Source organism: Seriola dumerili, unplaced genomic scaffold (genome assembly GCF_002260705.1).
Source record: "Seriola dumerili isolate Sdu_G_001 unplaced genomic scaffold, Sdu_1.0 BDQW01000686.1, whole genome shotgun sequence".
Taxonomy (NCBI): Eukaryota; Metazoa; Chordata; class Actinopteri; order Carangiformes; family Carangidae; genus Seriola; species Seriola dumerili.
This window is the reverse complement of record NW_019174941.1, coordinates 1178954-1194574: the sequence shown is the minus strand read 5'-3', so window position 1 is coordinate 1194574 and position 15621 is coordinate 1178954. Positions and strand designations below refer to the sequence as shown.

At 38.5% G+C, this 15621-nt stretch overlaps 2 protein-coding genes across 3 annotated transcripts; one reads left to right on the top strand and one right to left on the bottom strand.

The window, feature by feature from the left end:
* Nucleotides 1–4850: 4850 nt before the first annotated feature.
* On the top strand, nt 4851–10277 carry LOC111236611 (N-acyl-aromatic-L-amino acid amidohydrolase (carboxylate-forming) B-like). 2 transcript variants are annotated; one of them, XM_022765419.1, is made up of 8 exons: nt 4851–5077; nt 6112–6178; nt 6318–6544; nt 6647–6839; nt 7875–7968; nt 8083–8190; nt 8789–8901; nt 9557–10277. In XM_022765419.1, the coding sequence occupies exons 3-8, from the start codon at nt 6318–6320 to the stop codon at nt 9749–9751; spliced, it is 930 nt and encodes a 309-aa protein (XP_022621140.1). In that variant the 5' UTR covers nt 4851–5077; nt 6112–6178; the 3' UTR covers nt 9752–10277. The 2 variants fall into 2 exon arrangements, with proteins under 2 accessions (XP_022621140.1, XP_022621139.1); XM_022765418.1 differs by lacking the exon at nt 6112–6178 and having other exon boundaries at nt 4852–5077; nt 9557–10276.
* A 473-nt stretch (nt 10278–10750) lies between these two features.
* Nucleotides 10751–15094, bottom strand: LOC111236612 (claudin domain-containing protein 1-like). Its single transcript, XM_022765420.1, has 5 exons — nt 14993–15094; nt 14076–14653; nt 13656–13763; nt 13224–13361; nt 10751–11849 (listed from the first exon to the last, which is right to left on the bottom strand). Exons 2-5 carry the CDS (start codon nt 14359–14361, stop codon nt 11629–11631), a joined length of 753 nt encoding a protein of 250 aa, XP_022621141.1. The 5' UTR covers nt 14362–14653; nt 14993–15094; the 3' UTR covers nt 10751–11628.
* Between the last annotated feature and the right edge of the window lie 527 nt (nt 15095–15621).

Below are 15621 nucleotides of genomic sequence, written 5' to 3'. Positions count from 1 at the left end.
CATTTTTCTGAGTCATGGTCAGGGCTGAATTTTTATTTGACTCCATAAGACTAAATGTGACTTGAATGCCAACTGAATAAAAAACACATTTTCCAACAGAATTATATTTTGCTGTATGGAAAAAACTTTGGACACAAAACTTTGACCTTAAAATTAGTATAACTGAAACATTAACTGTCTAAATAAAATATGAAGCTTCCAAGTAATTAAAACACAGTGACCATCTTGTGCATCAGGGTGACTCTGACCACAGTATTTGTAAAACCATAGCTATGGCCCTGCTGCGATGCCACTCATACAAGACCTCAGTTTACTCTGCTCAGCTTCCTGTTTTATTGGGCATTTAAATTCCTTAAACTCATTCTGCTGTATTTGTGTGTATAAATAGCAACTGCCTCACAGAGAAAATACCCAATTAATGTGTTTTACTCCTGCTTGTTACTACTGCCAGTAACTGCACCGGCTGCACTTGTTTTTATGAGCTGCATTGTACAATGTGTTCTTTCACTTCCATGCTCTTATTGCCAGTTCTGGCCTGTATAGTATAGTCTGGACATAGACTGGTAGATTCTGAGTTTACGGGTCAGTCTCTTTAGAGCACGCAAACATTGACAAGTTGCGCACACTGTCACCGAGACCACAGGAAGGTCAAAAAGTCTGTTTCCTCCCAGCAAGACCTCATTACCTGGAGGTCACCTTATTTTGGGGCCACTCCCTAGCTCAAATGTCACTGTTCAAACCACTTCTAAACACACCCTGTCCTCCATACTAAAAAAGGTCACAAGCTATTAACCGGCAGCCGATAACATCATTAGCTGTATCCAAAGTTATTTTTCCTCTATTTTTTTATGAATAATTCAAGTATCATTTAATCACAAGCGGGGTAACAGCAGGGGGCGATGAGTGTGTGTCTTTGTCTGATCTATGTGTTATAGGAGGAAGTTTTAATCTGTGCAAAGCAAATAACAGTGAAATTGACTGACAAGACAGGTTTGATATAAGAGTGCATCCTGTGGAGAAAAGTAAAGATGCTTTCAATCATTTTATGACCTTAAGACCATTAATGTGTATAAACATAAGTAGAAAACATTAAACCTGCTCCTGAAATGACACTGAATAACTCAAGATTTCATCCACCTTTTGCCATCTGCATTACATTTGTTCACTGGGAATGTGTCTAAACTAGAAACAGAGCTATCCAGGACTCCCCTGCTGCTTCATTAGATGGTTTGTCTCTTCCTCTGTCAGCTCATAAGCAGCAAAAGCTTCACATTGTCAGTTTTATTGTTGTTTTTCCCTGAGACACCGGTTTGTAAATTCCAGGATGTCCGTAAGCAGAGGGGCAGTGATGTCTCATCTTGTAATGTGACTCACAGAAGGGAAGAACTGAACCCAAATGCAGCTAACTCAATGAAAAATGTTTAATAAACAGAAGAACTTACAAAAACTGGTGAACCAACCGAACAGGAAGCCAAAGCACGAGGCACCACTGGGGACTTAAACAGGTACAGAAGCGCAGGGGACTCGAACAGATGAGCTGACCCAGACAAAGGGGAGCACAGAGACTAAATAGACACAAGGGAGGCAAGGGTGATTGAACACAGGTGAAACACATTAGGGCGGGGCAGACAATAATCACCAAGGAGGGAAACAGGAAGTCAAAACATCAAGAGACACAAGGAAAGTAACTACACAATAAAACAGAAAATGACTAAACTAAAAGTGCAAACATAACACAAAAGCTCAAACAAAAAATGTCCATCATTGCAACCCATGACAGTGACAACAATGAACTAATATAAACGTGTTTTTCATCAGTGTAAAATGAATATCTTTAAATGATTTATTTCTGAGGCATATGTGTTTTTTGTGAAACATCGATTCAAATGCAGAAAAATCTGAATTGGTACATTTACTCAAGTACTGTATTTCAGTTCACTTTGAAATGTGGTGGAGTGGAAACCATTGGACTAAACTATTGAACGATGTATAAAGAAATTAGCTCCACTTCAACCAGCTGCAACAGTAAAATGCTGTATGATGCACTTAAGTACATTTGACTAATAATAAACTTGAAATGCAGGATATTTACTTGTATTGAAGTATATTTACATTGTTGCGTTGGTACTTTTAGTTTTAGTAAAGTCAGTGTGAATACTTTTTCCACCACTTCACAACATTAGGAAAGATTTTAGGACAAATCATTTAGTCATACTCAATTTACTCAAATCACATTGAACTAAAGTGATTTTCAAAAAAGCAACCAACAAAACATATTGGACATCAATCCATATAAAATGGCAATAATAGTAATGCTCAGTTCTAGTTCAGTAAATATTCGCAGAGTATGAGACTGCCCCCTTTTACGCCACCTACTGGTGGCATAAGAATGAGACCGATCAGACCTGGGAACTGTGAAGAAATCAGTAGAAAACAACACATACACGACACCAACTTTCACCAACAATGTCCTGTGTTTTTATATAAACAGAGGAGTATGCCATCAGAATCATTTTAAGGGTAATCAAATGACACAGAACTCACGATATGATAGCTTTAAGTTGTTATATTTGTTAGATATTGTCGTGTGTATATGTGAGCTATCTGAGGGTGAGTCTGTTAACTGATCCTGGAGTCAGCACTGATGCTATTCTTATCATGTGAGCTATAAATACATTATGATAAACTGGTTTCCATTACACAGTTTCTAGTATACGGTCAAACATCAGGAACTACAAAACATATGACAGTCCAGTTATAGAAATAACAATAAAGGCAGGTTAGTTATTTTTTGTCTCGTGTAATATTTTATTTTTGCACCTTAAATAATTTCAGTTTGTGAAAGCTCTCTGTCATCCTAAATGTCCAAAATGTGTCTTCCTGTTTAGTTCTTATTCCTCAGAAGGAATCACATATAAATTATCCATAAAGACATTAGGACACAGCGCTATGCAAAGGTTATATTCTCTCTTGGCACAACAAAGAAATCATTCAGCCATCAGTCAATATTGTTATGCCTGTATTTATTGTTGTGTTTGTACAGTGACTACCATAATTAGGTGAACATAATCTGTTTACATGCAAAATAAAGCTGTATAACACAAATTATTTAATGTTTAAACAAAAAGCTTAGATGGAAGTTGTGGATAAGAATAAAGAACAAAAACTGTGAAATTTAGCTTGGTCTGTGTTTTGTACTATAACCTTCATTGTAACTGTATAAATGAAAAAATACATTTTGATCAGTTGAAGGTCAAATATCAAGAGTTCAAAGGTCAACACAGAGTGAGAGGCTAAATGCTGAACAACGACATTTGTCCCCTCTGTCTCGTATCTTTTCAGTTCATGACAAAGCGAAATTAATTAAAATGAATCGAAGTGAACTGAGAGAAGGAGGAGGATGACAGACTGAGTAACAGAATGAACGAGTGAGAGAGAGGAAGCAGCTTATGATGAAGAGACTAATCCGACAGGATTACATGTCTAAATGCAGTTTAGGACTTCTCTTGAGAGAGAGAGAGAGAGAGAGAGAGTGAGAGAGAGAGAAATGGAAGAGACCTGAAGGCTTATGTGGAGGGGAATGACATGAAAGATGTGAGGTAATTAACATTTTAGCATTTCATAGATTAGTGTTTCCCAGCCTAAGGTTCAGGACCCCTCCAGTGGGACACAAGATGCATGTGAGGGACAGGAAAAACTTTTAAACTTCTGCAACATGAATTTAAATTAATAGTTTTGGTCTGTTTTCTAAGCTTTGTTTTTTGTGAAATATTGGATAGTTGTAATTTTGAAGCATTGAACCTTCATTAAAATGACATAATATGAGAAGTTTAGAGGTAAAGTGATGTAACTCACAGACTTCTGACACCTGTGATGAAAGGTCACCTGTAGACACTGCTTCATTTTAAAAGGTCACAAGTGAAAAGGATTGAAAACAACAGCATCTGATCATGAGAGATGAGTTTGATGAAATAAGATGAGGTTAAAATATACTGATGTTTTTAACTGTGTTGTGGAATTACAGGGTTGAGCACCAAGACAGAACATAGATCATAAATGTTTGCCTGCAAGTTTTTATGCTGCTGTGTTGGCCAGGTCTCCTTTGCAACTGGACTTGGTACAATAACAGTTATAAAGTGTATACAACATATTTCAATCTGATATGAATATGAACTCTGTAATAAACTGGCAAAACCAAAGTTAATGTAAACTACTGTGACAAAACACTCAAACTGTTCCTAGACTTACTTGTGGTATACACATATTTATACCAGTTGTACAGGTGTATAAATGAATGCAAGAATCTTTCCCTTTCCTGTGAATATGAAATATTAAGTCAAGCGTCAACATGTCACTTTGTTCTTTAGATCTTTGACCAGATGTGAAGTTAGCAGCTTATTTTTGTCTTTGTTCACAAAAGGAAAAACATCAAACCCACTCCTTCCTAAAAGCCACAACAAGTGATCATTATTATTAATCATTCTATTAATCTGTTATACCTATTTTATTCTTGTGAGTTGTTTTAGTGTTCCAGCAGAGGCTCTTGTTTAGCATCAGTGAAGCAACTTAGCATATTGTCTTGTTGTTGTTGTTGTTGTTGTTGTTGTTGTTGCTGTTGCTGTTGCTGTTGCTGTTGCTGTTGCTGTTGCTGTTGCTGTTGCTGTTGCTGTTAATGTTAATGTTGTTGTTGATGTGGCACTTTGTGGTTGCACCACAGCCCACAGAGCACTGAGAGTGGCTCTGCTGGTTTGGTAGAAAATAACAGAGCGCGAGTTGCTGTTACATCACATAATGTCTAACTGCTTGAAATTTGATCTGAAGAAACAGCGAGAGGAGGGCCACAGGAAAGAGAAAGCAGTCTGCATCTGTCTGTGAGCTGGTTTATGCTCGACTTTGCATTCATTCATGCCTGTGCATGTGAGAGGTTTATGACTGGAAATTAGCTTGTGTTGTGCCTAGATTGCTGCGCTTGAAGGTTATGAAATACTGTATTACCGCCCGGATACGACTTCCCGTCTAAGTTCAAAGGTTGCTGAAGTTCAGTGTTTGCAGAACAGGGCCGAGTTTGGACAGAAAGGTAAGACTATGCAGCCTCCAGCATTGTTTCTTGCTTGTAGTTTGTGTACAGTTTGTTGCTGGGATTTCTGTTAATGTTTTTCTTGTTGTTCTGAAAATGTAAGAACATGTAAATTGAGCAGTGCAGCACTTTGCTCCTATGCAACATATCAACAAACTAACCCTGACCCTGTCAGCAGGTTGTGAAAAATAAATAAATACCCTATTTTCAAATTCATTTTTCAATTTGTTCCTCTGTGATCAACCTTAGTGTTAAGGCAGCCTGCTGTACCTGAGGCAGTCTAACTTTAGGCCCCTTAATGTGTTTTTTCTTACCCTGCAAAATGTAGCAGTTTCACACGATAAACTAATGCTTTATTATTATTTTGTGTTTCTTTTTCACTGCTTATGTTGTAACAGCTTAAATAAGTTTTAATTAATTTCAACAGACACTCACTGCCAGGTTTGGAACAATGCAGAATTTTCCACCAGTTGAAAAAAGGAAGTAATGATGAAAATGTTAAAATGTTTGTATCCTGTTAACAGACTAAACATGGTTAAAAAGAAATATATATCTACATTTGATATGTATAAATAGGTGTTTTGATAGGATTATTGAATATACTGTTGAGTTTAAACACTTGTAATTCCTTTCATTCATATTAGAAATGTCAGATGTGTTTTCCACTTACTGTTTCACTTCGAACTCAATTCAAATTCAAGAACTAAATGGGAACTCATCATGAGTTAAACTAAAATATCATAATGCAGCAGTTTTCAAAGGAGTGTTTGGGGTTTTCTTTTCTTCAGTGGTGCATGCTCACTCACCAGTTAGGCTGCGCTGATTGTGCAACATTGTTCAAATACTACAAACTAAAAGGCTGCTTTAACAGCCCCTTAAGTTCTTGTATTATGTTTACACTTGAATACAATGTGTATTTAAAGATTAACAAATCTTCTGGGATCTCCTTTAATGTGTCTAAGACTAAGTAAGTCACTTATGAAATGAAATGGCTCACTGACCCTCATCCACGACTTTTGCACTTTTGACCCCAGTTTCTGACCAGAACCTGATCTCAATGAGTCACAGGTTACTCTCAACTGTCTGGTTTATGTATAACAGGTATAACAGGTTTGACACATTTTCGTTAATCTTTGCCTTTACTTTAGACTTGCTGGTTTGCTTAAAGGTTAAATGCAAGATATTTAAGTGAAATACAACAGAAAGAAAACACATCAGTCTCTTTTTTTCCTGCTGACAGATGGAGTGTGTCTCTTTCCCGCCACTGTCCCGTGTAGCCATTTGTGGTGGCACCCATGGAAATGAGATGTCAGGCGTGTATATGGTGAGAGAAATGCAGAAGCAGAAGGTGGAAAAGGCCGGATCTGTCTTTATTACCACTGTCCTAGCAAACCCACGTGCTGTGGATGCTTGCAAAAGATACACAGATACAGACCTCAACCGCTCTTTCACAGACGCCTTGCTGAGGTAAGCTATATACAAACTTTTTAAGAGAGCTGATGATTGGAAATTGGAAGACAAGAGTGTGCTTGTATGGGAAAACTCTTTACTATGTCTTCTGGCTTTCAGTGCCCCCATAACAGATTCAACATCGTATGAGTTGAGGCGAGCCCAGGAGCTGAATGCTCAGCTTGGGCCCAAAGGAAGTGAAGAGGCTGTGGATCTGCTCTGTGATCTCCACAACACCACTGCCAACATGGGCCTGTGCCTCATCTTTTACTCCTTAGACTGGATCACCATGCACATTTACAAATACATACAGGTACAAGCTTCACTGATTCAAGAGAGATAATTTTAGGGATACAATTTCACTTCATGACATGCAGCTTTCTGATTTTGGCTATAAGATTTAGTACAACGAACATAAAATAAAGTGCTGGAACTGCAGGTCTCATAATGCATTTCTTTAACTTTGAATATGTTCAATTCAATAATGCATTTTATTAACATGTAACGTTAAGAATATCCTAATTACTAATGAGAAAGTGTTCAAAAAGTGTCATAGTGTTATCTTAATTTTGATGAAAACACAACAAGTTACAGTCAGGCTACCTGTATTTGTACAGTAACTTTGTTGTGACAAACAACATGGGAAGACATACAACGTTTTGGAGGAATAAGAGTAATCACTGTAATGACAAGTGTCTGTGAGACGAGTCTCACAGTTTTTTTCTTTGTTAATGTAGGAATGCAAGCACAATGATTGACAGCCTGAGCGATACTGGATTTCTGAGGCCAATACCATTATTGATATTTAAGACTTTCAAAATAATTTTTTGCATAAAAATGTTAAATAAGAAACCCTTCAATTAAACTAAAGAACTGTGACCAAGATAAGTACTTAGCAGAACTGTGCAATTGCAATACTGACACATTGACACTAAGCAGGTATAATGTTTACCAGGTTCATCTTCTTTGTTTAGCGTGTTAGCATGTTAACATTTGCTAATTTGCATAAACTGAAAGTACAGTTGAGGTTTATTTTGCAGGTATTTAGTCATAAACCAAAGAACTGGACAAACTGTGTGGTGGAGAGACCAACCAATTTTTTTATTTGCTTCTGTTTAAATCGTCTTTATCATTTGTGCTGTGTACCAGTATTTTGTCATCAACACATGGTTTATGTTGTTTGAACTCCAAACGCATAATTATGGGCTCAAGTCAATAACAATCTGGTCCTGAACCTCACACAGTTCCATGATGAAGCTGTATATAAGTATATGTATTGCATGTTAAAGCTCACAGGGCTGTACTGAAGCGTGCTGTGCTGTAAATAGTTGATCTATTTGCTTTTCAGAGCAAGATAACCTCTGCGCCTGTGAGAGCAATCCAGCTGGATATACCCATCTCTGAGGCTTACTCCTTAGAGTCAGTGGGCAAACATGGCTTTGGTAAGTGTGTGTAATTTTGAGTGTGTGTCTGCATAAAGGTGAGGAGTTTTTTTCTGAATTATTGAATTGATGAAAGCATTAGATTTTTGGATTAGCTTTTCTTGTTCTCTGCAGCAATTGAGGTCGGTCCTCAACCCAACGGTGTGCTCAGATCTGATATCTTTAACATGGTGAAAGAGGCAGTGGACCTCACAATAGAATGGCTTCAGCTATTCAACTCTGGTAAGAAACAAACAACCAATGATATTTAACGAGTGGGATCACATCAATTGAACACACACACAAAAACACATTTTCTCACTTAAAGTTGAAGAGTCATGGTGACCGAGCTTTCACTGTCCTGGCTCCTACGTTATGGAACAATCTCCCTTTGAGTCAGATGAGCAAACTGTTTTAAATCCCATCTCAAAACCTAATCTTTCATAACATATCATTGTCTTTGATTTAAATATTTACTGTGTTACTGTACTTCTGAAAAGTGCTATAGATATTAAGTTTTAACTAAGTACTCATTTACCTCTGGTGGTATCTGACCATGGAGATAATTTTGGTTTTATTCAACCAGGTTTTGAAATAAATATCTGCCTCTGAGATTTGAGCCTCCACTCCACGACAATGGACATTCCAGGACAAATCTAAGAAGCAGGTATCTCAAAATCAGGCTGAATTCAACCAAACTATCTACATGGCAAGATACCACAAGTGATTAGTGATAAAATGCCTTCTTGAAATTTGGTTACACTTTCTAAATGACCTCAGGAACTGTGTAGCTGTGAGCCTCCTGGAGTACACCAGCATTACTACTGACCTTTGCCAACAGGAAGTACTTTTGAAGGAGGTGAAGTTGAAGCATACACTCTGACGAAGAGCGTTGACTACCCAAGGGATCCGACGACCAATGAGATCACTGCTGCCATTCACCCCAAGCTACAGGTACAGGACATCTGGGAAAAGATGTGTGCACACATAAGCCTTCACTTAAATAAACAGTTTGACGTTTCAGGTAATACGCTTATTTGCTTGCTTGTCAAGAGTTAGATGAGAAGACTGATAATACCATATAGAAAGCTAAAGCCAGCAGCTGGAGCCTTGTCATCACCATTGGGTCGTCAGACACGCCAAGAAAAAGTCCGGAAAATCTCCTGGAAAACACAAATTGTTGTTTTTACTTCCATTTTTGTTTGGATTAAAAAAACAGATACATAACATGTTCATTAGTAAGCTTTAGCGGTGCTGGCAGATGGATTGTGTCACCTTTGGACTGTTTCCCAGTTTTCAGTTTTTATGCTAAGCTTTGCTAAGCTAAGCAGCAGCTGGTGGTAGATTCATATTTGCCGTACAGACATGAGAATCATATCAAGCTTCACATTTAACTCTAGGCAAGAAAGCAAAAAACCATATTCCCAAAAATGTTGAATTATCCCTTAAAACAATATTATATATGGTTCCATTTGCACCTTGTATAAGCTTACATAAATCCATAAAGCCAGAAACCTGATTTGGGAAACATTAAATGCCACATTTGCATTCAAAAGCTGCTCTGGTGCATAATGACTCACCTGTTAGTGTTCTCTCTGTCTGCCTCCAGGATAATGACTTCAAGCTCCTCCAACCAGGTGACCCCATATTCCTGTCATTTTCTGGCGAGACTGTGAAGCACGAGGGAGAGGAACTCTACCCTTTCTTTGTCAATGAATGTGCCTACTACGAGAAGAAGATTGCTTTCCATTTAGCTCGAAAGATCACTCTGACCTTCCCGTCTGTTAGTGTGAAGAAGGACTGAAAGAGGAGAGATGCAACGAGATCAACATATACTGTAGTGATTTTAAATCACAATCTAATATAGAATATGCACAGTACTTGTTTTTAATCATCTCAAATGATTCATTAAGTAATACACAAACGTATGCAATGAAGTTTAAATATTCTGCAGGTGCTGGACATAATAACGTGATTACCTCCTTATAATTCAATGCAATAAAGCTGCCCTGCAACAGTACTACCTCTGTGAGGCTAAAAAGGAAGCTCATGTGTAACACCAGAGTTGTTGTTGAGGTACTTGAGTGAATGATATTGCACAGTTACAATCCTCCACCTTCTTTGTATTGACTAGTATTAATTGTTAATGACATTGATCTTTCTTTTGCATCGTGCCAATAATGCAAAACACCATGTTTGAATGGAAATGTGCATCACTTTAAACAAATTGCTGTGTTTTGACTCTTTAAACATCTCTAACTTTTATACAACTGCACTGTGAAGACTTCTTTTAAATTCTTCTTTTATAAAAGGATAGTAAATGATAATAATAAAAAACAACTACAGAAGTGAGCAAATGTCAAATGTATTAATACAATGTGCTTCTGAATACATAAAATCACTTACAAAATCCAGAGTGTACACACATCAGAAGTGTAATAAAACATTGTGATAGAAAAACATCACAATCTGTATTCTGGTGCTGGTACAATGAGTAATTTTGGAATTTGACACACACAAAAAAGTAGTAACTTCATTCACTTTCCACACAAATGCTAATTATAAAGATGTAGATTCAGAAGGATTTGCACTTGCAAATGAAGATTTTGCAAATTCAATTCAAGTCTCTTTGACTTTGAGGTATCGCCAAGACACATCTCAAAGACTTTAATTGATACAAAACCTATATTTGGCTGTCAGACCAGTCAGTCAAGTAACTGCTGAAAGTGAGCTCTAAAGGAACAGAACTGTTGGGATTAACAAACAGCAGTGAACAAACAGTGAAACACCATCACCACAAAGGTAAAACGGCAGTGATATAATTTGGGGCTGAAAAATTTGAATTTCATCACAAAGAGGTCACAGGTTTGCTCGAGTGGCATCAGATCAACTCTTCTTTTTAACATTCAAATTAATCGTGTCAATAAATATCACATCTATAAACAAGGGTCACAATGGAAGACGAGTGGTTACATTTTTAGTGAGTGACATTTCGTGACATTTAGTCAACACATACTACAGACAGAAATCAACAATTACCACAGTTGATGGAAATGTCATCTTAGAAGGCATGCACAGCAAAGGCTCCATATTTAAGATTAGGCAAAATTAGAACAGAACAAAAAACATCCAAAAATAAAAAATATAGTCTTGTGTAATATTTTTCATGCACTGGAGCAAAGATATCCTTACTTAGATGACTGCAGGTGTGTTATTTGTGACAGTGCACGTTCATTACTGATTTAAGGGCAATGTGGTGAGCAGCTTTAGAAGCAATGGCAACCGAATAGAAGGCAATTAAGTACTGCACAGAAACAGAGGTAAACCTGAAATAACAAATGATCCCAAACACCTGGGTGTTAAAATACATTAAGAACATGCTTTGGGTAAGATACAGGTTGGAGATGCTAAAAAAACAAAAGGTGAGATAACACAACTGAAAGATATCAAACCTATTTATGAGCACTTATGATGAATAGCTGCAATCCGGTTTAGTTTATTCCTGCCTTTAGGTTTGTGATACCATGTAATTGCTTTTTTCGATTGAAAGTATTGTTACAGAGGAGAAGTTACAGTCACTTCATCCATTTCACCTCCTTTCATAAGACAAAAGATGTGTAATGAAGTCCTCAGACCTGTAGGCTGTGTTAAGGTACGCACAGTCTGTAGTCTCTTTCTCTTTTATGCTACCCTGTAAGCAGTCATGCGGGTGTAGTTCTTGCGGTGACTCCTAGCCGCCCACAGGAACAAAGCAGCTGCCATCATCTGCAGAGGGAAGGAGATGAGGGCGAGGTAGAGGGACCAGCCCAGCGAGCCCTCCACCCCTTCTGGTGGTGTGGAGTACTGGTGGAGCAAATCCACCCCCGCCAAGAAACAGCAGACAGTGCCCAAAGAGCACAGACCTGACAAGTAGAAGTAGAAACTGCGATGAATTTACGCACACACGTCAGTCTTAAAAAAAGTCTAAACTTCAGCTGGATTCTGGCACCAAGAAAACTCCAGCTGTGTTGAGCTCACTGAATCCCAGATCTATTTTTTAAATTACTAATGAGAAAAACTAATTTAATATTTAGTACACACAGGGTTTCATTCACGCACCGCATCATGGCAGACGCACGCCACCTCGTCTGAAATCAAGACCGTTCTAACTGATGTCAGACAAAGTTTTTACAGTTTTGTGAAATCTTAACATTAACCTTCCAAAGAAAGAGAACAAGGGTGCTACATCACACAGCAAAGGCCTCATACTTAATAAGCAAAGTGACTGTTTAGGTAACATGAGACGCATCAGGATCTGTGTGATTCACCATAGAAAGTGACAAACACTGACTGATTACATTGTGTGTTCTTTTGACAGTTACAATCAGAGCAGCAGCAGCAGAGACACAATGTTTGGCGATTAAGAAAACCTTCTGAGTTTTTGGTTTCTCAGAAAGGGAAAATACATTAATCTGTCAAACTCCAGTGAAAATGTTTTTAGTAAAAACTCACCTCACAAGCAGAAGAGCACAAGCATCACCGCCGATCAAACACCAGGCCGGAGTTAGTTTGAAGTTTTAATAATTACCAGCTGGATACATGTTATTGCAGGGGTATGCTCAAAATGAACTAGTTTATACAACGTGTCGTCCGACCACATTTAAAAGCAAAAGTGTTTCCAACTGCTGCAAACAGCCACACTTGAAGGCTGGGTGAACAGCCGGCCATCACAGAGAGGGAGTAAAAAGTCTATCCTGGAAGACGCTTTAAGTGTTGCACTACAGAAAAGTTACAGAAACTGTCAGATGAAGCCCCAAGTTTTGACCTGGAAGGGTGCGGGGGAGTGAAACCCACTGCTCTGCAGCTTTCTATGTAAACCCACTCACTGGTGGTGTTTGACCCACATTATCATGGTCAACGTGTGAGGATACGCCACTGTCCCATCTGTTCGGTTGCTGACACGTCATCACTCCAAAAAAAAAAAAAAAAAAAAAAGCTGATATTTTAATTACATTCACTGCCCTAGTTGGCACATCCCACCTACCATATGTACATATGCAGTGCAGCAGGTGAATGTTACAGGCTTGTGTGTTTACAAAGAAGTCTGCTTGACTGACAGTTCATCTTGAAGGCTGATGTTTGCACAAACTTCTGCATTTTGCCTAATTTCGTGTCTTGTTCATGTAACTGCTGAAATGTCACTTCAGAAACCTATGGGTGACATGGCAGATGGCATGTCAGTCTACACCAGCCCATGGTTTCAATAATGGTTTTGTAATACGCAGCGTTTCTCTCACCTGCTAGAAGATGGAGCACCCCCACACCCAAGGTGGGGGTGAAGCTGCGGCACAGGCAGGCGCAGACCCCGACGAGGCCGCTGAGGAAAACCAAGGCCAGAGACACCAGAGGCAGGAGAAACTGACATCTCCAGAGATCTGCACAAACCGACAATAACAACGGGATAAACGCTTAAAACCCACCTACAAAAACATTATCTAAGGTTCAAAGATGGAAGGTGCATGTAAAGACAGTAAAGGGAAGGAAACAGAGCAAGATGGTCACAGTTTGAGGTAAACAGGCTTTTGCTGGATGGAAAAATGGTAAATTTAATAACGTATTCACTTCAAGCAAAAAAAAAAAAAAATGCTGTGCTAGTCTTCAAGCCTGGAGCAAATGGGATAAAACTGAGACATGGTAAATTAAAGCACAACCTCAGAGGGTAGACTTACATGTTCTCAGCAGATCTTCCTCAGTGTTGTGGTTTCCAGGGTTTTTTAACTTTGGAATAAATTGCTGCGGAAGAGTGAAGCTCACACACTGGGTCTCCATCTTGGGATCTAAAAGGCAGAGAGCACAACGACTGAGCTGTCTTAATGATAATATATAGGATTTGATGTTGGACTAGGCAATAAGATGATATACTGTCTACCATGAGACGATAGTAAGCAAGCATCGGAGAATTATTTTTGCATTAATTCCATTTAGTACCTTCATATTTGGGTATTTCATTTGCTGTACAAGCCAGAAACAAACATAATCAGCTCATCAACTGGATGACTGCAACACTCACATCATATATCAGTATTATAATACTTATAATACTACACAACTAAAGCTTATAATGACAGAACTGCTGAAAGGGTCCATACCTGGCTCTTTAAACCAGTGGGACTGGCTGGGCACCAGGATGCACCTCCACCACAGTCCCAGAGTGCCGTTCAGACGGAACATGGTGTCACTGTAGGTCTTCTCATCAAACTCTCCATTGACGAACTCCTCTCTGAGCTCGGAGGCGTTGCTGCCCTCATGTTTTGCCGGCGGACTGTTGTACTGGTACCACTGCTGAGTCCCCACAGCCACAGACAGGTACACTGTGGCCAGAAGACTCAGCACCGAGCCGATGACCAGAGCTGTGGCATACCGATTATCTACCATGATCTAGAGGAAATCAGCTCGTTTTGATGTCTGTGTCTACAAGAGGAAAGCACTCACTGATTTAAAGTATATTATACAAAGTTTGGCTTTCACTCTGGCTGTGTGAAGACGCCTGGATTTTATTGTTAGAAACGATATTTCCGCTTGGTGTTTAGGCACCACGGCATGTCTGTAAACTATTGTCAACGAGTATGACAGTGTCACAGTATCCTGGCATTATACTTCATTGAGTCGTTTCAGTTTTGAGCTGCATTTTCAATCATGTCCCAAACACAGAGGCGCTCCTCCCAACCTGCAGAGAAGAATCATAGATACACAGGGGTTAATGTTTAGCTAATTTATAAACAAATGCTGTAATACATCCCGTTTGGCCGTCTGTTCAACTTTGCTGATAAGCTACAAAACTACGAGAAGTGCACTGAGTAATTATTCAGGAATATTTTTTAAACCGTTTCATGCCGCTAATAATAACAACAAAGACACCTCCTTCTTCGGTTGTATGACAAAGTTAGCATCTTACTAGCTAGCTGACGCCAATCATAGTTAGCTACAGCTGGCTGCACAATTACTGAGACCTTTAGCTGCGAATTAAACATTAACTAGCCTATTTGATTTAAGGTATATATTTTACCTCATCTCTGGAGAGTACACCGTAACATTAGCGCAAATAGCTGCGTTCATTACATTTCCGGCAGGCCTCCGCCCTCTTCTTCACTGTTAATAACTTTTCTTTTTTTCTTCTTTAACTTCTTCCTGGGTTTGATCTGCGGTTGGCAACCCGCTCATTAGGCACATTACCGCCACCTTCTGGTACAAAGTGAGGCCCACCAGATGCCCAGTTTGTTAATGAAGTCAAAGAAAATATTCTCTATATATAGAGAGACAATATAATGATACTACTACTACTACTACTACTACTAATAATAATAATAATAAAAATAATCATAAACTTTATTTATATATTACTTTTCTTAACAAAATTACAAACTGCTTTACAAAAGAAATACATTTACCACTTGAGAATGACAAAGTGGTCAGTGCACTTTAATGTCTTTATATTACAGCCTTGCTGTGTAACTATATAGTAGCCACCTATTAGAGCTAGACCGATAAATCATACCAGCCAATATTAGCTGGGTTTCAGCCTCAAAAATCCAGTATTTGGGAGGCTTCCTACCATCTCGAATGACTTATTCTGTTTAAGTCTGTTTAAGAACCTTCTTTCCTAAATCTGTTTATAAATGTTGAATTGATTGTTAT

Coding starts and splice junctions, on each gene's coding strand:
- LOC111236611 (XM_022765419.1), top strand. CDS start 6,318: ATGGAGTGTGTCTCTTTCCCGCCACTGTCCCGTGTAGCCATTTGTGGT. Junction 6,545..6,646: donor TTCACAGACGCCTTGCTGAG/GTAAGCTATATA, acceptor TCTGGCTTTCAG/TGCCCCCATAACAGATTCAA. Junction 8,191..8,788: donor GCTTCAGCTATTCAACTCTG/GTAAGAAACAAA, acceptor CTTTGCCAACAG/GAAGTACTTTTGAAGGAGGT.
- LOC111236612 (XM_022765420.1), bottom strand. CDS start 14,361: ATGGTAGATAATCGGTATGCCACAGCTCTGGTCATCGGCTCGGTGCTG. Junction 13,764..14,075: donor CCACTGGTTTAAAGAGCCAG/GTATGGACCCTT, acceptor TCTGCCTTTTAG/ATCCCAAGATGGAGACCCAG. Junction 11,850..13,223: donor GGTGCTCCATCTTCTAGCAG/GTGAGAGAAACG, acceptor TCTACTTGTCAG/GTCTGTGCTCTTTGGGCACT.